The sequence below is a fragment of the Staurois parvus genome, unplaced genomic scaffold (genome assembly GCF_062004578.1).
Source record: "Staurois parvus isolate SC_StPar_1 unplaced genomic scaffold, SC_StPar_1.0 ptg000543l, whole genome shotgun sequence".
NCBI lineage: Eukaryota > Metazoa > Chordata > Amphibia > Anura > Ranidae > Staurois > Staurois parvus.
In genome coordinates, this window is record NW_028318339.1 from 1182688 (window position 1) to 1209095 (window position 26408).

General features: G+C 42.5%; 1 protein-coding gene across 1 annotated transcript in view; it reads left to right on the plus strand.

The window, feature by feature from the left end:
* ESF1 (ESF1 nucleolar pre-rRNA processing protein) overlaps positions 1 to 26408 on the plus strand; it is a 78581-nt gene that overhangs the window by 6527 nt on the left and 45646 nt on the right. Inside the window, exons 2-6 of the mRNA XM_089690780.1 lie at positions 1278 to 1864; positions 5498 to 5844; positions 10182 to 10295; positions 13170 to 13270; positions 15684 to 15836. Of these exons, the coding sequence (XP_089546906.1) occupies positions 1336 to 1864; positions 5498 to 5844; positions 10182 to 10295; positions 13170 to 13270; positions 15684 to 15836 (1244 nt within the window). The 5' untranslated portion in view covers positions 1278 to 1335. The remainder of the gene's footprint in view (positions 1 to 1277; positions 1865 to 5497; positions 5845 to 10181; positions 10296 to 13169; positions 13271 to 15683; positions 15837 to 26408) is intronic.

Consider the following 26408-nt stretch of genomic DNA (forward strand, 5'->3'; position numbering starts at 1 on the left):
AATTGAAAGTAAAAAGCAGTGTAGAATCTGCAAAGCATGCTTGGCATCAAGAAAGTGGTGGACCAGATGGCCAGCAGACGGGCACAATTTACAACATGAAAGAAGATTTCTAAAGTAAGCTTAGTTTGGATGGTGGAATATATCTGTGGTTTGTATTATTACAATGCTGATGTTATAAAATGAAAGTATGCGGTGAACATAAACCTCCTTTAAAGGAGAATTACAACCAGAACTCTTTGGTTGTACTTCTATGGATCACAGGAGTGCAGATAGTTCTGAACTTCTGTGACCTGTTTTCAGCTGACGTCACTCAGCCGGCCCAGGCTAGGGAAGAATCCCGACTTTAAAGTTGGGATGCACCCCAGAGTCTGGAGTGGCACCTGGCTCAGCCTCTCAGCGACCCGCTTGAGCCAACAGCTCCCTCCCCTTCCACAGCCCAGGACTCCAGTAAGCGTGGAGGAGGAAGGGACAGAGCAGAGAGCAGTGACTTGACAGTCACTGCTGTCTGTTCAGAGCGTCTGTGAGAAATCAGCGGTCATGTGAACGCTGAGTTCTCACTCTTAGAGCTGGCAGGAACTACTTGGGTAAGTATGATTTAAAAAAAAAAAAAGATCCCATACTTTTCTTTTAAGGGAGAAGCATAGCCAATGCTCTTTTGGCCGCACCTCTGTGGGTCAAAGGAATGCACTTAGTTCTGCACTCCTTTGACCCATATTCCTGTGACTTGCTGTCTGCTGACATCACAGAGCAAGTCCAGGCTCTGCAGGAATACCAAAAATTATGTTGGGATCTGGCCAGATGTCTGTCTGGCAGTTGGCTCAGACTCTCAGTACACCACCGAGAACTTGAGCCAGCCATTCCTGCTCCTCCACAGCCCAGTGCTCCAGTAAGTGCTGGAGGGGCAGAACAGAGGGCCAGTGACTAAGTCACCAGTCTCTGTTCAGTGAAGACCAAGAACCGAGTGATCAGTGGTCATTTGATTGCTCAGTCTTTGGTCTTTGAGCCAGTGGGATAGACATAGGTGAATATGATTTTTTTTTTAACCCAAACTTCTCTTTTAGGTCCACTTTAATGCCCTGGCATTTGACAATTTCAGTGGTCTTCCCCAAGTGCTCCCACCCAGCAGGGCATTTCTTTGGGAAGTGGGCCAAAAGTAAAATACACAGTAGGCTTACTAATTAAATTGGTTTGTTTTGATAAGATGTTTATTTTTCTGTATTCAAATGTCTTCTTTATTAAAACTATTTTTGTTTTTTTTGTGTTTTTATCATTTGAAGGTCTGTGGAAAAAAAATAATTATCAGCTTATTCGTCTGTTAGTCTAATATCTGTCAAAATGTCATCAAAGAAAGAACTCACAACTGACCAGCGGTTCAGCCGAGTCATGAAAGATCCCAGATTTTGGGAGATGCCTGAAAAGGACAAGAAAATAAAAATCGACAAGCGCTTTCGATCAATGTTTCATGACAAAAGGTTCAGTCTAAACTATACAGTGGACAAACGAGGACGACCTATTCACCACAATACCACAGAGGACCTAAAGCGCTTCTATGATCTCTCAGAATCGAGTGATGAAGAATCTTCTGAAAATGAAGCTGGGACCAAGAAAGGGAAACAGAAGGCCAAGCTAAAACAGAAACCCAGTGCAGGACCCAGCAAGACATCTGAAAAAGGCCAGAAAGAAAAGAAAAAAGTTAAGGCAAGCAAGGAGCCAGTTAACAGTACTGGCTGTACAAAAGTCAAAGAGAATAAGTTATATGAAGCAAAAAACAAGGAAAAGCCTGAATGTCTTGAGACCAAACAGAAAATTGCATCGGCTAAGAAACCTATTAAAGGAATGGAACAGGAGCAATCTGAAGAATCAGGTATATTTTATACATTTGTAATGACAGCAGCTTTGTTTTACTATCTCTTGCCTTATATTGCCTTATATGGGAGCTCTATGTATAAGTAGCAAGAGTCCACACATAGTTACATAGTTAGTCTGGCTGAAAAAAAGACAAAAGTCCATCCAGTTCAACCATTAAAAAAAAAAAAGTTATAATCCTACACCCACAGTTAATCCAGAGGAAGGCAAAAAAACCCAGCAAAGCATGATCCAATTTAATCCTGCAGCTAAAAAAATTCCTTCCTGATCCCCCGAGAGGCAATTGGATATTCCCTGGATCACCTTTACCTCTAAATCCTATAAATGTTAGTATCCAGTTATATTCTGTGTATCTAGGAAAGAATCCAGGCCTTTTTTAAAGCAATCTATTGAGCTGGCCAGAAACAACTCTTGAGGGAGTCTATTCCACATTTTCACAGCTCTCACTGTGAAGAAACCTTTCCGTGTTTGGAGATTACATTTCTTTTCCTCCAAACGTAATGAGTGGCCCCTTGCCACATGGTTCAAACTTGTGGCAACCAATACTATTGTGTTTTCAGAATCAAATCAATACAATGCGCTACATTAAGGGCTTTTCACGTTCCCACTAGTTTCCTTTGTGAGCTTTTGAATGGGCTTGGCACAGGGTTTCCTTCTTCTTTTTTTTTTTTTTTTTTTTTTTTAACTCTTGTTATGTTACAGGGTGACACTGCTGCTCAGAGTGACAGAAATTCTCCTCAGCTGTTACCCACATTCCAATGTGAACAGGGAACTTAAAAAACAGTTGTTTAATATGTGCCCTTTCAGATATTGGTCTGTGAATGAGCCCTAAAACAGAACTCCAAATTTTTTATTTTTTTTAAAACATGCTGGGTAACATATAGTTAATTGTGAAGAAGTGTATTCCAGCTGCAGGTTTGCTGGCATTTCTTTATTAATTATGGTTTACCTGATGCCAGATAGTATCTTTCACTACACATCTGGAATGGACAGCCAACAAGACGACTGCTGTGTAGAAGAACCACAGCTCTCCTGCTGCAGCACTGGGATTATAGCAAGAGTTGTACGGCAATCCTGGATGTAGCATACACCCTTATTACAGCTAACTAATAAAAAACTTCAACTCCAACTTTGGAAGCTTAAAACGGAAATTTACTCATAAGGTTCCGTGCACACTGGGTGTTGTAATAACACTGGTATCATTCGCTGTGTAAAGTCATGTTGAAAACGCAAGTGTTTTTTAGCGTTTTTGCATTAGTGTTTTGCCATGTTTTTCAGCGTTAGAGCATTTTTGCAGCTAAAAAACTCCCCTAGAAACCCACTACTCCTGGGGTTTTTCTTCCTGCCAAAGAATGCTGATTACAGCCTATGTGTGCATGGACATATAGGATAACATTATGGGAAGTTTACTGGCTGTAGAAAAAACCGTCAAAAGCCAAAAACAGCTGCTGTAAAAATGTCCAGTGATCATGAGGACTTACAATTGATAAAAAAATGTTCTTTAGCAAGGAACATACATTCCACATTAACGATTATGCAACAAAATTAGTGTGTGCTGTTAATGGCCTCCAGAATTGTTCTATTTTTTTTTTTATTGGAGAACCAGAGTCCTGAGCAGCAGTTAGAGCAGAACTAAACCCTCATATCCTTTACAGTCAAGGAAACTGCTATCTGTTTGATCTGCAACTGCCGTGGTGCTGCAAATATGATCAATTATAACTCCAGTCATTTGATGGTTTGACAGTTTGGTTGAGAACACAATGTGACAGTTAGCATTCCTGGCATGCCAAGAATGTAACTGTTTTCTGAAACTATTCAACCAATGGGTTTTTTTCCGCCTTAATCTTTAGACTGTGCGCAGATCCTCTACAAATTCAGCACAGTGCCTAAAAATGGAATTCAACTGAGCATGTGCAGAGCAGGGTGAGACAGTGTATTTCTGTATTTTAAATAGTATAGGCACTTATTTGTAATGTTTTACATAGCTGTACCTGCAAAAGGGGCCAGCCTGACCCGACCTAGTAGGACCTAATTTTCTGACTAGAGTTCCACTTTAAGATTGAATCCTAGTCTATCTGGATATAAAATAGAAGGAATAGCTGAACAATACAACTACTTTAAAATACTGCCTGCCCATTGCCCTGCATACATTTTAGCATGAATCGCAGTGTAAATCCCATTTGTTTCTCAAGTGTTTCTATGCACTCACGTGACCTCAAAGCTCTGACAGCTCCGTGCAAATGACCAGCTGATAGGAGCGAACACTCTCTCCCTCCAGGAACAGCTACAACAGTGGATGCTGGCAGGTGAAGTCACACTTCTATGGAATATAGCCTGGTTGTCGGTCTGCAAATTTGCACTAAACCAGAGCTTTGCGGTCACATGACTGCATAGAAAACAATTTAAGAAAATAGTAATTGAATGCAGGGCAATAGGGGGCAGAGTTTTAAAGTAGGGCTGTTATGTAAACCCAAAGTAAATGGAATTTAGTATTGCTAAAGCACTCGGTATCGTTAACAACTACATTTTTTATGTAGCCAGTTCCCTATCCACAAATTAAGTTTGACAAGCACATCAACACATGCAATGAAAATAAACAAAAATGTCAAAATCTAAAAAAAAAAATAGGGAGTATACACTACCCTGTGGGATAAAATCAATAGCAGAAATTGTTTACATGTCTACCAACAATTGTAATTGTACATCGAATACAAGATGGTATTAAGGATGTTGCATACAAATCAAAAAATATCCACCATACATGGTTTGCATAATTTTAAGAAGGAATCTCATATGTCGATTCGTTTTTCAGATCTTGCTCTCTACAAGGGAAACAGCATACTATTTTATAAAGAAGCAGGCAAGACCAAAGACTTGATATCTAGTTATAATTGTTGGTAGATATGTATCTGAAACAAGGTTAACAATTTGCTATTGATTTCATCCTTCAGGGCAGTGCACACTCCCTATTTTTATGATTTTGATATTTTTATGGTAAATATAAATTTTTCTAGTTTTTGTTTTACATATTTTCATTGCATGTGTAATAATGTGTTTGACAGCCCCAATTTGTGGTAGGGTATTGGCTATGATTTTTGTGGTGATCTACACAGTAATCTAGTGGGAGCTAAGGATCATCAGTCTAGTATATATTAGAGGATATCTATTTCCTTTTTTATGCTGTCTTCGCTTTTTAGGCTTTGTTGCATATCAATGTTGCTGCTCTCTTGTAGTCGTTTTGCAGACATTTCATATCTGTATGTACTCCAGTGAAGGCTGCATGGAATTTCCCAGGGAGGGTTTGCTGATAAAAGTGGACCATACCTGCGCAATGTGTGCCAGCATGACCGCTTGGAGAACATATGAAAAGGGAACACCCATAGGAACATTTGGGAGATAGTGTTGTCACCCTATAACAGAAATGGCTTGCATTCAAAGAAGGATCACCAGACTTTATTTTAATGAAAGTTACATATTTAAATATCAAAAATTACTTTTAGGATTACATTAACATGAAACAATGAGATTTTAATGATTGGGAGTATATTTACTTTAACGATCATATGAGTCTGTATGGCTTGATCTGTTATTAACCATGATTTATGTATAAAAAAAAAACCTTGATTTGCAGGACTTGAAATTGAGAATGACGAGGACAAGGAAATTCCTTCTGCTGAGGAAGATTCTGAAGTGAGTGGCATTGATGAGGAAGATGAGGAGGAGAGTGATGAAGATTGTGAGGAGGATGAATCACAAGGTGATGAGTCTGAAGAGGAGGAAGAGGATGATGCAAGCTCAGGGGAGGAAGAGGATAGTGACAGTGGTCCAGATCTGGCCCGAGGGAAAGGGAATATTGAAACAAGTTCTGAAGATGAGGAGGATGATGATGACGATGATATGGCTGACGTTGCAAATAAGGATACAGAAATTGAACATGATTGGAGAGAAATGGACAAAGATGCTCCTCGGGGAGATCAGGTATAAGAAATGTGGTGCTGTGTTACCCAGTAATAGGATTACCTTTTTTGCCCCATCCTAAATATTCCAAAATTGTGTGAAACTTAAAGTGGAATTAAAATTCCGCTGTCAGAAAAAGGAAGAAGGCAGACTCTTTATTGCATGTCTCTTCTGCAAAAGAATACACCTACCTGCCGGCTTGCTGTCTGTTTGTTCATGCACAGCTCAGTTTACATCACTGGCACTGTTTCTTTTTCCCGGGATGACTGACTGCTGCTGTAAAGAGCATTAACATATAATGTACCACCCAAGCCTTTAGATCGTTAAAGTGTCATTAAACCCACATCATAAAAAAAACTGTCAGTACATGCTGTATTACATGCTGTTCATACTCGCTTAGTCACTATGGAATTTGTTTTTCGTATTCTGCAAAAAACCTGGTTAATCTTGCTTTTCACTGTCCCTCCTTCCTTGTTGGTGTCCCCGCTGCAGCCTGAGTTGGTGTAGACCAGACTTTGCCACCTCTATCAAGCATGCTCCTGGATAAATCGCAGCCCTATACTTCCTCCTCCATGCTCTCTAAACAGCTCTACACTATGGGGGTGGGATATTACATCTTGATTGATGAGAGCTTCACTTCCTTGTAATTCCAAGTGCATACAACTATTAGGCACAGACTCTGATTGGCTATCACAGTGATCAGTCACTGTGCAGCCCTCCCCTGTATTTTCTTTCTCTTCTGATTGTAGAGAAAGATACAATGTATCTTTCTCTCCTTGGAGGAGAGAAGGATGTAAACAAACAAAGGTTAGTGTCAAGGTAAGGGTCGAGGGTCAGTATCTTTTAGGTAGGGTTTTATTTAAAAACTATATATATATAAAATATATATATTTTCTATATATGCACTTAATAAAGTTTTTTTGTATACACGTGTTCACCTTTTATTATTGATGAGCACTCTTCACTTTAAATAGTGAATGAGAAGAAGGAATTTTTTGGAGATATAAGATTATTTGTCACTGGTTTGTTTATTTATTTATCATCACTGATATATTATGGATTCAGTTTGATTTTTTTCTATTTAATATACACTATTGGTTATAATGTTCCAGTGTTTAACAAGGAACTGTTAACACTATAGCACTTACACTCACTGTTGGCACCTTAATATATATATATATTTATTTATTTAGCGCTTCACTATTTTATAGTATATATTTGGCTACTTAATGGTTTAAGGTAAAGTGACAGCAGCTGTTAAGATAGGGACCTTGCCTGTATTGAGCGCAGGAGGATACTTGTAATTTTGTACACTTTAAAGTGAACATCCTACAGAAAACTGATATATACTGTATATACACACACAGTATATACCTCAGTTTTTGTAGTTGCTGGTTGCTGTCTGTGCCCCCATTAGGAAGTTTCACTCTTTCTATTGTTACTGTTTCTCCTTATCACCGAAAGTGATAGGAAAAGAAATTGCCACATTTTGGGTTGACATCAGAACACAAGTTCCCACCCAGTGTCAGAATGCCCGCCACAATCCCGCTATAAGTCACTGATCGCAAGCCATTGCTAGTATAAAAAAATAGAATTTCCAATATATATATACCGCCATTTGTAGATGCTATAACTTTCAACAAAAAACAATTAATGTACACGTATTGGGATTTTTTTTAGCACAGACATGTAGTAGAATACATTTTGGCTTAAATTTATGACGAAATTTGATTACATTTTTTTACTGGATATGTTTTATAGCAAAAAGTCAAAAATATTGTTGTTTTTTTTTTTCAAAATCGACGGTCTTTTTTTTTTTTTGTTTATAGCGCAAAAAATAAAAACCACAGAGGTGATCAAATACCACCGAAAGAAAGCTCTATTTGTGTGAAAAAATTACCTAAATTTCATTTATGTACAGCGTTGAATGACCGCGCAGTTGTCAGTTAAAGTAAAGCTGCGCGGTATTGCAAAAAATGGCCAGGTCAGGACCTGACCAGGAAGGGGGGTAAATCCTCTGGAGGGCAAGTGGTTAAATACCGCATGCCTGGACCACTACTTAATTAACTCATGCATTTATTTATTTCCATTAGTAAATTGACTTTAATGCCATTTTATGAGGTATTTACCAACTGTTTTTTTTTTTGGTAAATACAGTGATAGTGAATTGACATTTTCATTATCTCATGAGATATTTGGGAAAAATGTGTTAGATCACCTAAATACCTCATGCGGAATGTTTTAGTGAATGTAGCCCTGTATGCCAAAAGAGAGTTGGTCTTAATTAGTGCCACTTATGTAAGATATGAACTGTTGGTCCTTTATTCTGAAATTGGCGCATTCATTGCACCACAATGTTAAAGTGGGGCATTTTAAAACTACCTGAATTTGGAGCAAGAGTCGCTGTCAAAACCATAAGTGTCACAAATGCTGAATAAATATGGTGCAATAGCTTAATGAGAGGGACTAATGTCAGAAAAGTGGTGTAGCAGCTTTAATGTATTCCCCCCCCCATAGTCTTTTGGGGTCTCGACTTGAGAGATTTCTTGGTTCGGCCCTTGGTTCTGCATACCTGCGGTGGCCATTTTCAGGATGTCTCATTCTCCCTGTTGGATTTATTTGTTATAATATAGAAAATGAAACTGGGATGGAAGTACACCTTAACTACCAGAAGAACAGAAACAATGAAAAGGGTGGTTGCTATGCTTACCTCTTTATTATCTGTTTCTTTACCATGCACCCCAGTAATATATCTCTTCAGCATTCTGGTGGATTCAGTAAGCTCTCCTATGCTGATTCAGTGATCTCATCAGTCAACCAAATAATCATGGATGAGAAGATTATCTATAACAGAAATACTTTACGTAAAGTGGAGCTCCACCCAGAAGGGGAAGTTCAGCTTTAAGGACTGGTCCCCCGCTCCCCGTTAAGGATTGGCACTTTTGGGGTGCAGGCAGGGAGCAGGTACCTGAAATTGACAGGTTCCCACATCCGCTGTGATCGTCTAGGCGATCAGAAGTGGAAGTTGTCCTTCCCCCTCCCTGTAGTATTCTGGGACACATGACCGGTCCCAGAAGACTACGGACCATTCAGAAAGCTCAGTGCTACTTCTGCATGCATAGTGGGCACCCGGCTGTGAAGCCACAAGCGGTCATAGCTGTGTGCCCACACTGAAGATGCCGGTGCCGGGAACACAGGACAGCAGATGAAACTGGAACTCCGCTTTAAATGCCAAAAAATTTGGGAGTTGTGGAGCCTTCACCAGCACTCACTTTTAACAACACTTACTCCCATCATATGCCGAGGGATGCCCAGGGAAATAAATGACCAGCCCAAAATGCATTTTTTGTGACATTTGCATTGTTAGCAATTACTATTAGTAGGGGAGACATACTTGTTAATAATTTGTATGTTTAATTTCTTTGGTTATTTTGATTGTTTGTCCTGATGTAACACAAGTCTCAATGCCCCAGTACTTTAATTGATAATCCTATGCGTGTCATTTACACAATAAACTAAGTTTAAAAACAATAGGTAATTACTAAAAATACAGCTTTTTGTGGGCTGTGATTAGGCTGCCCATAGATGGGTAGTTTTCTTTTTCTTTTTTGATCATCCAGTATGCTGATTGAGGGGGAAAAAACAACTGTTTCCCCCATCCACACAAGTGAGAAGGATGAAGGTATCCTTCCTGCTGTGCTATCATAGTCTGATAGTGGGACTTCTCTGTTGTCAGAATACACTGATCAGTGCTGCAGCAGCTGATCGAATGAAACATTTCCAGCATCCCGTTCAACAGAAGTCAATTGTTATGTCAAATTCTGTTGAACAGAAACAGCCATAGATGGATCAAAATTCAGCTGGACCCTTCAGGACTGGCCATATTTCGATTCTTCCATGGCCAGATTAGGTGTTTAGCACTCTTGCCTTGAAGAACTGTTGCCTGGGCTCTGTTCCCATCAAGGACCCTATTTGCATGGAGCTTGATTATGTTTTTCATACAGTTCATTTGTGGGTTTCCTTTGAGTACTTTTTTTTTCCCCTAATATCCAAAAACATACAAATAAGTTATTAGTCTTTCACACAAATGTTTCCAAGTACATTATGTGCTTGTATGTATAGTGATGGTATCTCAGATAGTAACATTCTTTGGTGATGAGAATGGATCATTGTTCTTTTTGAAAGCAGTTAAAATGCTAGCTTATAGAATTAAGATACATAAGTCAGCCTTGTCACTGAGCACATAAATTGGTTTTAACAGAAGCATCCAGCAGTGTTATGTTTGGTCTGTTAGTTGACATCTTGTATTTCTATTTTCCTTTGTTAATAAAAATCCATATTTTTATTAAATGCAACAGATAACCAAAAGGCTGGCTGTGTGCAATATGGACTGGGACAGACTGAAGGCTAAAGACTTACTTGCACTCTTTAACTCCTTTAAGCCGAAAGGAGGAATTGTTTTCTCTGTAAAGGTAAGGCATTAAGAATGGTATAATTTATGATTACAGTGCATCTAACCTGTTTTTCATCTGGTGATCCTGCCAGTAATATCCTTTCTGTCTTAGAGTCACTCACTTTACTATATATGTGAAGGAGCAGTGTTGTCACCCTTATGACAGAAAGTGTGTTAAGATTACAGAACACCTCTCTCCGCTTCTCTTTTGATAATGGGGTAGGGTTTCTGTAGGTTGGAGAGAGCTCTATTTTGTGCCTTCCTGTAAGGAAGGAACAATGGAAGTTATCAGCTCACTAGATTTTTGACAGGATCAACAGGTAGATTTTTTTTTTTAAATGGAGCAGATAAAAGAAGTTAATTGTTGGGGTTTACATACCCTTTAACAGATTGGTTTTATGATTGCTGGGCTGGCAAAGGTTGCACATTTAAGAGAGAAATACAAAGGGCACTGTTGTAATTATTAAGGATGCACCGAAATTCTGGTGGCTGAAACGTTTTGGCCAAAAACGGTTCGACTGTCGGCCAAAATGCAATAAAGCACTGACACGGGTGCCGAAAAAACCCCGCCCTTCACTGTCGCCTTCCCTGCCGGCCGCCGCTTAATAATTCAGTCTTACCTGAGAAACCATCAATCCCAGGGCTGGGCATAGAGATGGATGAAGGAAAGATGGCCACCACACATCTCTGTGCCCTTGGAGGACCGGAGCAATGTCGGTTCTAGCCATTTTTTTTTTTTTTAAAGCACTAGATCAGTGCTTTTTTGATCCAATGCTTTACATTGCAGAGAAGAGATGTGGGGTCTTATTGACCCCATATCTCTCCATAAAGAGGACCTGTCACTAATTATTCCTATCACAAGGGATGCATGCATTTCTTGTGATACCAGTAAAAGTGATTACAATTTTTTTTAAAAGGAACAGTGCAAAAAAACCCCCAAAACATTAAATAAATAAAAAAAAAAAAGTTTAAAGTGCCCCCATCCCCCCGTGCGCACGTAATGCTGAACGCATACGTAGGCCATGCCCACATATGTAAATGGTGTTCAAATCACACACGTGAGGTATCGCAACAAACATCGGAGCAAGAGCAATAATTCTTTCATTAGACTTCCTCTGTAACATTACACTGCTAACCTGTAGAAATTTTTAAAGCATCGTCCATGGAGATTTTTAAGTACCGCAGTTTCATGCCATTCCACAAGCGTGCGCAGTTTTAAAGCGTGACATGTTGGGTATTGATTTACTCACCGTAACATCCTCTTGCATATTATACAAAACAATTGGGGTATATTTTGTTTTTTTTAATTTAAAGTGCATTTTGAAGTTTCGGTTTCGGCACCAGAATTTCCATTTCGGTGCACCACTAGTAATTATCATTTACATATAAGGAAGTCAGAAATTGATGCTTATATATTTGTCTTGGTTCAGGCTTGCTTTCAGTGTCAAATTCAAGAACAACTGCTTGACATATTATAGGATTTGAAGATAGATGACACAGTCTGTGCTTTAGATCTACTGTTTCCTGTGGGTGTGTCAGAATAGCTCTCCTCCATAACAAGCAGGGGTTCTCATATCACCAGATTTGTGACAGAAAGTACTAGGGCAAACTGGGGCACCACAACAATGCCTGGATACATATAGCAAACTTTCTGTTTTTAACACAATTGCCAGTAATGCTGGAAACCAGGTGTACAGTAATTGATTTAACACGCTGCATTGCATTGTTTGGTAAAGCTAAACTGTGGCCATAAAAACTGTATTACTGTACGGGAAAAAATGCACAAAGGATCACAATATTCGAATACGGGTACACGTCGTTTGTGTGTCATCAATTCTGTTTAGCTTAGACTTCAGCTTTAAAGCTGGCCATAGACAAATCAAAATTAAACCATTTCAGCAGGAACAACAACCAGCCTGTTAGGTTTTTTTCCTTGTGATCACTGTTGGTGGCTGTAACCGCCAGCAGTGATCATTATATTTTGCCTGTGGGGAAGGCTCTCTACCAGTAGAACACAAATGTGCTGCGGGAGGGATTCACACATTCATTGTTCATGGGGGAATCAAGCAATTTTCTTTTGTTCAACCTGTGGTTGAAAGAAAATTGCGTAATGTATGGGCCTGCCTTGGGCTGTTGTTCGTACAATCAAGTTTTATTGAGTTCTAATGCTAGGCAGAGAAGACTTCAGTTGTAGTTTGCTGTGGTTTTGGGCCAGACCACATCATTTGTCACATAAATCTGTGCAATGGACAGTTTTATTGTTTCTACTTTAGAAATGGAAAGGTTCTTTAAGTAGGCAGGACTTTCAAATTCTTGTGGTTTGGCAACTGGTGTTTCCAAAACACAAGATCACCTGCAGCTAGACATTTTTAAGCAGTGTAGTGGCCTGGGCACCTACAACTTTGCCACAATAATTAAACCCTGCCCAGGCATGCTGTACCCCTTTTTGCAGATTTTACGGGTTAATTTTCAATTCTGATTGAAGGGATGTAGTCTCCTGGGAGAGATTCCCTCCCTTTACGTCCTATACCAGAAATATAATGGGGTAGCTAGAAATCTCTCCAAAGACAGGAAAGGTTCCCATAGCCAGTTATCATCCAAAGAGGTATCCACATTGTAAGATGTCCCTTCACTTCCTTTTCCATTGCCAGCTGTAAAATGTTAGATCATCAGGGTATAGAGAGATGGCAAATCTTCTAATTGGGGATATAAACAGCAATAAAAACCAAACAGTGGTTCTAATGGTTTCTTACTTTACCCAGAACTGGAAAAAAAAGGTTGTGGCTATACATACACTTCAAATAGCACTGATACTGTAAATGAAGAATGCAAAACTGAAATCACACAAAGAGTGAACTTAACTTTTCAGTAACCATACTGTTGAATCCCTCAGATTTATCCCTCAGAGTTTGGAAAGGAAAGACTGACGAAAGAAGAACTTCACGGACCCTCGGAGTTGAAGAATGTTTCAGAAGATGTTGCAGAAGATCAGGGGTATGTGATCTACTTTCTAAAGGTCACCTGTAAAACTAAGGAAAGCAAAATGCTACAAAGAAAGTGGCTAGGGAAGGTAGGCACTACACTCATTTATTTTTTCAGATATCTTGGTTTCAAGAGAACGTGTCAGGATAGGCTTATGGGAGCTGCCATTTCTACCTTTTGAGGGAGCATGGAGCATGTAATAGGCTTCCACTTGTTTGGACCAAGATTGTGTACAACAGGTTGAGAGAGTGATTCCTTGAGCAGTGAAGTCAGGTTCTAAGGATGACAGCCCTGAAACCTGCACCTTGAAAGACAAGTCAGCTACAGCAGCTTCTATATTTTTATCCTGACAGGTATATTTTAGGAGTATTGAGTATTTTGGAAGAGTGACGTGAAGCCCGTTCACCCATACAGGTTAGCTTACTGATTCACGCTGATGATGTCCCTTATTGCACAGTTCATCTCTTGGTAAGTCTGAATTGGAAAGATTTAATGATGACAACTCAGCCTGTCAAGCCTTAGCCCAATGTCATATTAGCGAATTGCCCCCAGTGACAAGTTCGTTTTTTTGTTGTTTTTTTTTACGGCGGACGGGCATTGGCATTGCTCCCTGTACTGACTCAAACTTTACAATCAGAATCTCTCTCACCAGCATAGAGCATAGTTTTGCTGATCCTGTTGCTGGTAACTTGCCTCCACTTCCAACACTTTCACATCCTTATCCAGATGCTTTGCCATGATGATAAAGGGGATGGAAGCGTACAGGACAAGTACCAGCCCTAAAGTTTAGACTTAATTTTTTGTCCTGGAAAGAAAAATTATGATCCATAGCTGCTCAACCTCCGCCTTCACAGCATTTGTTTGCCATTTAAGTACAAGCGTTCTTTAACACTGCACGTAGAGGAAACATTCTGCCTGTAATAGAAAGCAGCTGTACCCCAGTAATTAGCACAGTAGGGTGCTGCCGACAGAAATATGAAGCTTAATGTTGCTGTATTTTGTAAGACTTGTAAATGTCGTGTAGTTTTATGGACACGTTTTATGTACTATTTGTCTAGCCAGCTATTAATCATCTTTTTTAATGATACTGACCATCCGCCTCCAAAGCCAGTTTAGCGTTCAGTCATCCCCATAGTATGAATAGAGCAATGGTAGCCAGTAACCCTTGGTTTTCTGAACTAAGCCGTAATTCATTTTCATAGACGTTCTTTAAGATAGTGTATAACAAGCTATTGATTTAGGCTCTTCTTGACCAGGGGTCATTAAAGCCTCAATGTCTGAACCAAATTTAGCAGTGTTGGTATGTGCCGATTTGATTGGCTCAGGGCCTACCTAATGTTTTTTTTACAATTAATAATATTTATTTTAAGTTTCTGTGAGGCTTTGGACTATGTTTTAATAAATTCCCTGTTCATGTTTTTTTTTTAAATTATAAGCTGAAAAATGGATCATATTTGTAAAACTTTTGTAAACAAACCTCCTGTGATCGCTATGTTTAGCTGCCATGTTGCTTACCAATGCTGAATGGTTTCCTTTCACTAGTCTGAGACTCTGCTGTCATGGACAGCTGCCAGTCTCAGACTAGAAGTATGCATCGGTGCGCACTCCAAATTCAGAAATGAAACATAGATTAACATTCTGTTTGCATGGGCACTGTAAATCTGCAGATTGAAGGTAATAGGGTTAATGGTTTTCTCTTAAAGCAGAACTGCAATAATTACACAAAAAAACACCCTTGCAGTGGGCCCTCCCATACACAAAGTAAATGCACATTAGGTTTAGGCGTAAAGAAATACTTATCCTAGTCTTCATTATGGCAGTCTTCCTACATGCTGTGTGACTGGTTCCACAAAGCCTCTTCTCTGAGGCACTCTGGCCAGCAGTGACTTTCATTTCTGATTAGTATACTTGTTTTAGGTTCATGACACAGAAAATATTAAAATAGGAAGAACATTATTAAGAAACTAGCTTTTCTTGACAGTGTCATCATTGGCTGCATACTATTCTCATGATGGGTTTATCAAACACCTGTACTGAGAGAATATGGAAGTGGTCATTGCTAACCTTTCCTTATGAAAATTGTATTCCAGTGGCTTTAGCACTTTGAGTCAGTGACCCAGTTCACACAAACATCAGGAGTTCTGCGGTCACTCGGACTTTTTAATCTACATGCTTGTTCCAGGTCATGTGTTTGCTGACTTGAGACTAGAAACTTTTTTGGTTAGTAATGGCAACTAACCCCCAATACATCTCTCAGTAGAGGTTTCCTTTCCCTCACTTTTGTAAGAATATATCTGACAGAAATGGGAGAGGGCTGTATTTTTTATGGCACTATGTAATTTGTGGTTCAATTAAAAATAAAGTTAACTATGTTTTGTCTTTGGAAGTAGCACACCCTTAGTAGATTGATTTTTGTCCTTTTCAGAATTTATAAGGAGAAGTTGCGTGAATATCAATTCAAGCGGCTGAAGTACTTCTATGCCGTGGTAGAATGCGACTCCCCAGAGACGGCCAATAAAATCTACGAGGATTGTGATGGCCTGGAGTTTGAAAGTAGCTGCTCTTTTGTGGATCTCAGGTAAAACACAGTGATAAAATAACCCAGCTTCAGCAGCCGAGTATATTAGTGTCCTCGAACAATGTGTGAGCATTTTGTGATTGTTTTTACGTGTGTTTGTCTCTTTCTGTGGATCTCTAAAGGTTGAACTTTAATCCTTTTGCTGCAAGAGCCATTTTTGCATTCTCTTGCACACGTTTAAAAAAAATATTTCAGGTCTAAAGACGAGACAAAACCCCCAAACAATGCTCCAATTGCTTCCAACTGACAGGCAGGAGTCTGGCTGTCAGTTTTAGACACAATACAGGTGGCTACAGTCACTGGATTGTGTATAACCCCCCTCCTGCTGTCAGGTCTGTTCGATGTAAGGACTTGGCAGTGAAAGGGTTAAGCAGATTTTTTTTAAAAGCCTATAAATGGAATTATGATTTTATTACAAAGTCATGAAGAATATTATAAATTCAACTAGTATAAATAATTGATTTCAGCCTCTTATATTTCCTTGTGCAGCAGCTGTCTGAATGGAAACTGGAGCTGCAGCTCTTAGGGCCAATCAGGTGTGCTACATTCAGATGTACTGACAAGGAATATGCTGACAGGACTGTGTGTATGTATGTATGTGCATATATATATATATGTATATATATATATATGTGTATACACACACTGTATACATTTACTGGGTGGGTGTGTATACAGAGGTTTGCATACCCTTGGAGAATTGGTAGGGTATGTGCCATTTTTAAAGAAAACATGAGTGAGCAGGCAAAACACATTTCTTTTATTTTTTATGGGATTCATGTTTAACTGTAGGTCGTAACAAAGTGGCACAATCATAAAACAAAACATGGCTACAAGTAAACCAATGAAATGCCCCCTGTTCAGAAGTCTGCATCCTCTTAGTTTTACCACTGTGTATTTCTCCCTTTAGCATCAATGACATCATTCTTTTGTAATAGTTGTCTATGAGGCCCCAAATTCTTGCAGGTGGTATAGCTGCCCATTCATCTTGGCAAAATGCCTCCAGATCATGCAAAATCTTTGGTTGTCTTGCATGAACCGCACATTTGAGATCTCCCCAGAGTGACTTGATGATATTAAGGTCAGGAGACTGTGATGGCCACTCGAGAGCCTTCAACATTTTCAGTAATCACTGGAGGGTCAACTTGGCCTTGTGCTTAGGGCCTTTGTCATGCAGGAAAGTCTAAGCGTGCCTCATGCGCAGCTTTCATGCAGAAGAATGCAAATTTTCTGCCAGTATTTTCTGATAACGTGCTCCATTCATTTTGCCATCAATTTTCACGAGATTCCTCATGCCTTTAGAGCTCACACACCCACAGAACATCAGTAAACCACCACCATGCTTCACAATGGAGATAGTATTCATAGTGTTTATTTAGCTCTTCCTGATAATATAAAACTTCTCTTTTCACCCAGTATATGTGAGAAGTTCCACAACCAACTGAAATGTCACTCACCTTACCTTTGCCTCACTCTTTCGGGACAGACAGCAGCATTTTTTTTTTCTTTTTTGAATACAGAGAGTTTCCTAACGTGGCAGGTTGAATTCCAGAAATGCTGTAAGCTCCTTATATTAGCTCCTTTATTCTCACATAGCCACAGTATAAACACTTGTTGACCTAATAGAGAGAACTGTATCTTACATTTAATGGGATTCTTAAATTGTACATAAAGAAACCAATTATTTAAAAGTCAAAATTTTATTTAAACAAATTTCTTTTGTTTTTCAAATCAGCACATACACAATAGACATAGCATGTTCGCCAATACAGAGTACAGCAATTTTAACAACTCATTCACTTCACAGAATTGTAGTTGTACAATACATATGCCAGTGTTATCCCCAAAAGCTGATTTTCATCTTGCAACCTCAGATTTTGACTGCAGATATATTCAGCCTGGGATCCAACATGTTTCGAATGTACTGACATAAATTCTTCCTCAGGGATAAGATACCACTCTATAACCATAATTAATGGTCAATTATCAGTAAATACCTTTGTAATTATGTTAATAGTAAAACAAACCATATGAGGTATATGACCTAAATAACCACCACAAGTAGTCAAAGAAAGATGTTTCACTGTGAGCTTCCTCCAAAAATGAGGCCATTATTTTGACGGGCAAGGACCACGGATGATGCCACATCACAAACACTGTCATAACAAAGTATTTATAGATGTAATAAAATATGATATATCAGGGGTACAAAGCAGCATCAATACAAATAGAAAGGTGGGAATGAGTTTGTAAAACTCCATATCCCCTTGTCTAATATTAATGGGGAGATAATACAAAACTATATACCGTATTTGCCGGCGTATAAGACGACTGGGCGTATAAGACGACCCCCTACTTTTCCTGTTAAAATATAGGGTTTGAGCTATACTCGCCGTATAAGACTACCCCTCTTCCAACGCACACCAAATAAAAATGAAAAAACATCAGATTTGATTTCAATATGGTATGGTATTTCAGTATGGTATTCCAATGATGGGGTGCTATTCCTCCCACTGACACCAATGATGGGGCATGATTCCTCCCACTGACACTAATGGTGCCCCATCAGTAGTGTCAGTGTGTGAGGAATAGTGTCCCATCATTAGTGTCAGTGGGAGGAATAGTGCCCCATCATTGGTGTCAGTGGATGAAATAGTGCCCCATCATTAGTGTAAGTGGGAGGAATAGTGCCTCATCATTTGTATCAGTGGGAGGAATCATGCCCCATCATTGGTGTCAGTGGGAGGAATAGCACCCCATAATTGGTATCAGTGGGAGGAATAGTGCCCCATCGTTGGTGTCAGTGGGGAGGAGGAATAGTGCCCCATCGTTTGTGTCAGTGGGGAGGAGGAATAGTGCCCCATGGTTGGTGTCAGTGGGGGAGGAATAGTGCCCCATCATTGGTGTCAGTGGGGAGAATAGTGCCCCATCATTGGTGTCAGTGGGGGAGGAATAGTGCCCCATCATTGGTGTCAGTGGGGGAGGAATAGTGCCCCATCATTGGTGTCAGTGGGGGAGGAATAGTGCCCCATCATTGGTGTCAGTGGGGAGAATAGTGCCCCATCATTGGTATCAGTGGGGAGAAAAGTGCCCCATCATTGGTGTCAGTGGGGGAGGAATAGTGCCCCATCGTTGGTGTCAGTGGGGGAGGAATAGTGCCCCATCGTTGGTGTCAGTGGGGGAGGAATAGTGCCCCATCGTTGGTGTCAGTGGGGGAGGAATAGTGCCCCATCGTTGGTGTCAGTGGGGGAGGAATAGTGCCCCATCATTGGTGTCAGTGGGGAGGAGGAATAGTGCCCCATCATTGGTGTCAGTGGGGAGGAGGAATAGTGCCCCATCATTGGTGTCAGTGTGGAGGAGGAATAGTGCCCCATCGTTAGTGTCAGTGGGGGAGAGGAGCGGTTGCTCCTTCTTTCAGTTAGGCAGCTTGATTTTCGCGGGGCCGTTCGGCTCCGCCTCCTCGCCGGTGATTGGTCGCCTGTGTGCGCTGGCGCCCAATCACCGGTAAGGAGGCAGAGCTGAGTGGCCGCGCGACCATCGAGCAGCCGAACTGAAAGAAGGATCATCGTGGGACCGGGACCGGAGCCAGGTAAGGTACAGCAGCCCCTCTGCCCACCCCTGTACTTAGTGTCCGTTGGAGGACACCGCCCCTGGAAAAAGTGCCGCCCTGACACACCGGCTCACCGTATACCGGCGTATAAGACAACCCCCGACTTTTCAGAAGATTTTCAGGAGTTGAAAAGTCGTCTTATACGCCGGCAAATACGGTAGATGATGGGATATATATCCTCAAGCATTTATAGGGAAAGACCTATAGATTAAATCTGGCATCTCCCATAGTAGATATTCTGATACAACTGACAGCAAAATGCACTAAACATAGAGACTATATAGTTAGTTCCTGAAATTTAAAAACAAGCATAAATATCAGCTTTTATTTTTATCTCACCACAAGCTGCAAAATAATATGGTAGTATTTCTCCAAGGGGTCAAATTAAGTACTAGGAGCTTTGCTTTGTTATTCGAGTCATGACCCTCTAAGGCAGCGGTTCTCAACCTGGGGGTCGCGACCCCTTTGGGGGTCGAACGACCATTTCCCAGGGGTCGCCTAAGACCATCGGAAAACATATTTCCGATGGTCTTAGGAACCGAGACACCGCTGCTGTCTCCGGCGATGTGTGGGCGGGATGATATGCTGCCCCTGTCACCGCCTCCTCGCCACTGATTGGCCACCGGAACTGTAGCTCAGGAGAGGCACACAGGCGGCCAATCACCGGCGAGAAGGTGGAGCTTGGAGAGGAGGAGCCGAGCGGCAGCGCGCGGAGATCGAAGAAGATTGAGGGAGCTGCAGGAACGAGTGAAGAGAGAGGCCAGAGAAGGAAGACAGCTGACAGGTAAGTGCAAATTTTGCTGCTGCAGCCAGGTATGCAGGCTGTAGATGGGAGAGGGAGAGAGCGAGCCCAGGCTGGAGCAGGAGTCAGCAAGGTAAGTATCATTGGTGTCAGTGGAAGGGATAGTGCCCCATCATTTGTGTCACTAATACCAACGATGGGGCACTATTCCTCCCCCCACTGACACCAACGATGGGGCACTATTCCTCCCCCCACTGACACCAACGATGGTGCACTATTCCTCCCCCCACTGACACCAACGATGGTGCACTATTCCTCCCCCCACTGACACCAACGATGGGGCACTATTCCTCCCCCCACTGACACCAACGATGGGGCACTATTCCTCCCACTGACACCAACGATGGGGCACTATTCCTCCCCCCACTGAGACCAACGATGGGGCACTATTCCTCCCCCCACTGAGACCAACGATGGTGCACTATTCCTCCCACTGACACCAACGATGGGGCACTATACCTACCCCCACTGACACCAACGATGAGACAGTATTCCTCCCCTCACTGACACCAACGATGGGGCACTATTCCTCCCCCCACTGACACCAACGATGGGGCACTATTCCTCCCCCCACTGACACCAACGATGGGGCACTATTCCTCCCCCCACTGACGCCAACGATGGGGCACTATTCCTCCCCCCACTGACGCCAACGATGGGGCACTATTCCTCCCCCCACTGACGCCAACGATGGGGCACTATTCCTCCCCCCACTGACGCCAACGATGGGGCACTATTCCTCCCCCCACTGACGCCAACGATGGGGCACTATTCCTCCCCCCACTGACGCCAACGATGGGGCACTATTCCTCCCCCCACTGACGCCAACGATGGGGCACTATTCCTCCCCCCACTGACGCCAACGATGGGGCACTATTCCTCCCCCCACTGACGCCAACGATGGGGCACTATTCCTCCCCCCACTGACGCCAACGATGGGGCACTATTCCTCCCCCCACTGACGCCAACGATGGGGCACTATTCCTCCCCCCACTGACGCCAACGATGGGGCACTATTCCTCCCCCCACTGACGCCAACGATGGGGCACTATTCCTCCCCCCACTGACGCCAACGATGGGGCACTATTCCTCCCCCCACTGACGCCAACGATGGGGCACTATTCCTCCCCCCACTGACGCCAACGATGGGGCACTATTCCTCCCCCCACTGACGCCAACGATGGGGCACTATTCCTCCCCCCACTGACGCCAACGATGGGGCACTATTCCTCCCCCCACTGACGCCAACGATGGGGCACTATTCCTCCCCCCACTGACGCCAACGATGGGGCACTATTCCTCCCCCCACTGACGCCAACGATGGGGCACTATTCCTCCCCCCACTGACGCCAACGATGGGGCACTATTCCTCCCCCCACTGACGCCAACGATGGGGCACTATTCCTCCCCCCACTGACGCCAACGATGGGGCACTATTCCTCCCCCCACTGACGCCAACGATGGGGCACTATTCCTCCCCCCACTGACGCCAACGATGGGGCACTATTCCTCCCCCCACTGACGCCAACGATGGGGCACTATTCCTCCCCCCACTGACGCCAACGATGGGGCACTATTCCTCCCCCCACTGACGCCAACGATGGGGCACTATTCCTCCCCCCACTGACGCCAACGATGGGGCACTATTCCTCCCCCCACTGACGCCAACGATGGGGCACTATTCCTCCCCCCACTGACGCCAACGATGGGGCACTATTCCTCCCCCCACTGACGCCAACGATGGGGCACTATTCCTCCCCCCACTGACGCCAACGATGGGGCACTATTCCTCCCCCCACTGACGCCAACGATGGGGCACTATTCCTCCCCCCACTGACGCCAACGATGGGGCACTATTCCTCCCCCCACTGACGCCAACGATGGGGCACTATTCCTCCCCCCACTGACGCCAACGATGGGGCACTATTCCTCCCCCCACTGACGCCAACGATGGGGCACTATTCCTCCCCCCACTGACGCCAACGATGGGGCACTATTCCTCCCCCCACTGACGCCAACGATGGGGCACTATTCCTCCCCCCACTGACGCCAACGATGGGGCACTATTCCTCCCCCCACTGACGCCAACGATGGGGCACTATTCCTCCCCCCACTGACGCCAACGATGGGGCACTATTCCTCCCCCCACTGACGCCAACGATGGGGCACTATTCCTCCCCCCACTGACGCCAACGATGGGGCACTATTCCTCCCCCCACTGACGCCAACGATGGGGCACTATTCCTCCCCCCACTGACGCCAACGATGGGGCACTATTCCTCCCCCCACTGACGCCAACGATGGGGCACTATTCCTCCCCCCACTGACGCCAACGATGGGGCACTATTCCTCCCGCTGACGCCAACGATGGGGCACTATTCCTCCCACTGACACCAACGATGGGGCACTATTCCTCCCACTGATACCAACGATGGGACACTATTCATCCCACTGACATCAGTGATGGGGCGCTAGTCCTCCCACTGCAAAATTACAGTTATGAAGTAGCAACGAAAATAATTTTATGGTTGGGGGTCACCACAACATGAGGAACTGTATTAAGGGGTCGCGGCATTAGAAAGGTTGAGAACCACTGCTCTAAGGGGTCTCCCAAAGTCAGGCTAGATGCTGAAAGCTGTGTCTGATAATGCCAGTTAGGGCTTTTTATAGAGTCTAATGTGGATGTAATGTGCATATTCCCTCCCTTTTGCGGATCACATCCGCTGGAGAAAAAAATGGCGCCCATCGTGTGGTCCCCGGCGTTCATCACAACTGTGCATGCGTGACCACGCTATGCACATTGACGTCACATTCAGCTCCGGAATTATGCACTTCCGGAGACCAGACAGGAGCCATCTTGGAGGCCCCCGCTGCCGACACCAAAACAGTATGACCTGCACACAAGGCGCATGAGAGCAAGGGGACAGAATTACAACTTCCTCTATTGCTCTACAAGGCCAGAACGCAGGTCCTCCATCCTGGAAATGGATTGAGTGACCCTTTCTGTGCTGGACATGGCAATGTATGACCGTCCCATAAGGAAAACAAACATGGCCTCTACATAGGAGATATGTACAGAAATCAATTATAACAGTAAAAATTACTATATAATCCGGACAGCATAATATTGTCAAGGTCCTACCTTTTCCCAGAGGTTATGTTACTCCATGTGCTGGCATCCATCCTGGATTTCTGCTGAGCATGGTGGGAATCTTTTATGCCTTCAGGTCTCTGAGGTCCATCCCCCAGAGGGGGGTGGCTGAGTACATATAAACCTGTGATCCGCACATGCTCTTTGCACTTGTGTCTTTGTCTTGCTACAGCTCTGTGTATACGCTCGTGACTCTTCTGGTATCTGACTCGGCTTGTGACTAAGACCATTCTCTGTGTTCTCCTTCGATCTGACCTTCCGTTGCTGAACCCGGCCCGTGACCTGTGATTCTCTGTCTACTGTTCTGTACCATTTTGTCCCGTTGTTGTCGACCCGGCCTGCCTGACTACGCTATTGTCATTCTCACCAGCTACACGCCATTGGCGGTGGCCATTACCGCAGCCGGGGTGTCTCGGGGGCTGCGACCTGGTTCCTGGCTGTGTCAAGTCCATCCCCACCATCAGGGGCCCTGGTGAAGGGCAGCCTGGGACTTAGACTCCGTGCCCTGAGGGACTTCGGTCTGTTGGTGGTGGTTGTCGTCAGCCAGTGCGTTACCCTGCCACTAGGCCTACCTGTCCGTTCCACAGCCCTGCCCTGACAAATATATATGTATTAAAGGAAAATACAACAAATACTATTGAAAAGAGATCCTTGCAGCATAGACAAAATTTGAAAGTCTCCCTATGGGGAGATATTATTGAAGCATTAAATAGGAGGACATTGTTGAGTAAATTCTCAATCTGTTTTACCATAGGCAAATCTCTCTAGGAAAGGTCTATAGTTTTCATATTTGTTTAGACCAGGATGGCGAGTGGCAGCAAGGCACTTAATCCAGCGCATTTCTTGCTGGAGTAGTGTCTTGTTCCAGTCGCCTCCCCTGATAGGGACATGTATTCTATCAAGAGCTAAAAAGGTCACCTTAGGCATCCTATATTTATAGAATTTGGCAACATGCCTTCCCAAGGGTAAATAAAGATTGCGTATCCTCATAGCATGAACTTGTTTATAAATGCGTTTCCAAAATTCCTGATGTGTTTTGCCTACGCAGAAAGATCCACATTCACATAACATAAGGTATACTATCCCTTTAGTCTGGCAATTTACAAGTGTTTAGAAACAAAATTTTCTCCATTCGGAAGAATAAATTGTTTTTTGTTAGTAAGTAAGCAACAATATGCACATTCTCCACAAGGGAAAGTGCCAAAATGTTTGCATGGATCACATCTCTGATCCCCCTTATATTCACTTTGTACTAAGGAATCCTTTAGGGACACTGCCCTTCTATAGGTAATAGAATGGTTCTTACCCACCAATTTTCCAATAGTTGGGTCTTCTGCTTGGACAGACCAGTGATAATATCTTTCTTATTTTCACATGTTCATTAGAGTATCTCAAAATGACCTTAACCTCCTCTTGGTCATTTTTTTTATGATGTTTAGAATTAAACAAAAGATCATGCCTATCCAAATTTTTTACACGATTGAAAGCCTTTTTAAGACCTGTTTTTGTATATCCTTGTGCTAACAGTTGTTTAGTAAGCTCATCTGCCTCTCTCTGGAACACAATAATCTGTAAAATTTAGTTTAATGCGCTGAAACTGACTATATGGAATGGATCTCTTTAATGGCGGAAACTATTGGCATGCAGAATTGTATTGCCGGCAGTTTCTTTCCTGAAGAGACTACTCCTCAGGCGTCCCCCCCCCCCATTGCCTTCGAGTTATTAATATCCAAAACGTTGATTTTCTCTTGACCATGGGTCATAGTGAAAAAAAAAAGATTTGAATAATTTTGATTCATCACATCAACTCATTGTTTCAATAACATTTCAGGACCATCCCAGACAAAGAATATGTCATCTATATATCTTTGCCAGATGATATGTTGTGTATATCCAGAGAGAGACTCATTGGACAGAAAATCTTGCTCCCACACCCCCAGCTACAGATTGGCAAAGGAAGGAGCACAACAAGCCCCCATAGCCATGCCCTGTACCTGGAGGTAGTGGGAGCCTTTAAACAAAAAAAACATGATGACTTAAAATAAAATCAAGCATAGTCAAAATAAATTAATTAAATCTCCATTCATGCGTTCCACATTGCGGCAGAACATGTTTGACCGCAGCAACTCCTTTGTTATGTGGAATGCAATTATAGAGAGATTCCACATCAACTGTTTCTAAATAGGCAGATTGAGGTACATCAAGATTTTCAATAATATTAAGACGATGGATAGAGTATTTAACATAGGATGCTAAACTTACAGCATGGGTTCTAAGATGATGGTCTATAACTTAACTGATTCCTTCTGAAATACAGCCATTTCCTGAATTGATAGGTCTACCAGGAGGATTGTTCGTGTCTTTGTGAATTTTAGTAAGTGCATAGAATGTTGGCATTCTAGGGTGCCTAGTTCTAATATATTCCCATAGATCTTTCTGGATAGTTCCGTTTCTATATGCTGAATCAACCAACTCATAAAATTTTGAGTTGAATTCATTCGTCAGTGCAGCAGAGATTTTCCTATAACATGTTTTATTTCTAAGGATTTTTAAACACGGTTTCATACATGCAATTGTCCGTTATGACAATGTTCCCTCCCTTATCAGAAGGTTTAAGAGTTATTTTGGTATTTGCCAATAATGATTTGACTGCAGTTTTTTCAGCTGCACTCAAATTACCATGAGTATGGTCAGATTTAAGTAATTCAATATTCTTAGTAACATGTCGTACAAACAAAGCAATAGCTGGATTTTGACTAAGAGATGGAAAAATATGAGACTTCTTGCGAAAACTCATATCCTGTGTTTGTGTGTCCTCACTAATTTGCTCCAACAGATTTTCAGTGTCCCAGCCATCAATCTGATTGTTGGGTTCACTTTCTTCCAATAGTAACATTAAGTCTCTAAGTGCTTTAAAGTCCGCTGTTGTAAGATTAGTCTCCATATTTTCATCTTTATTCGTGTGTTTGACATAGAAGCTTGTAAAGAACAATTTTCGTGCAAAAAGAT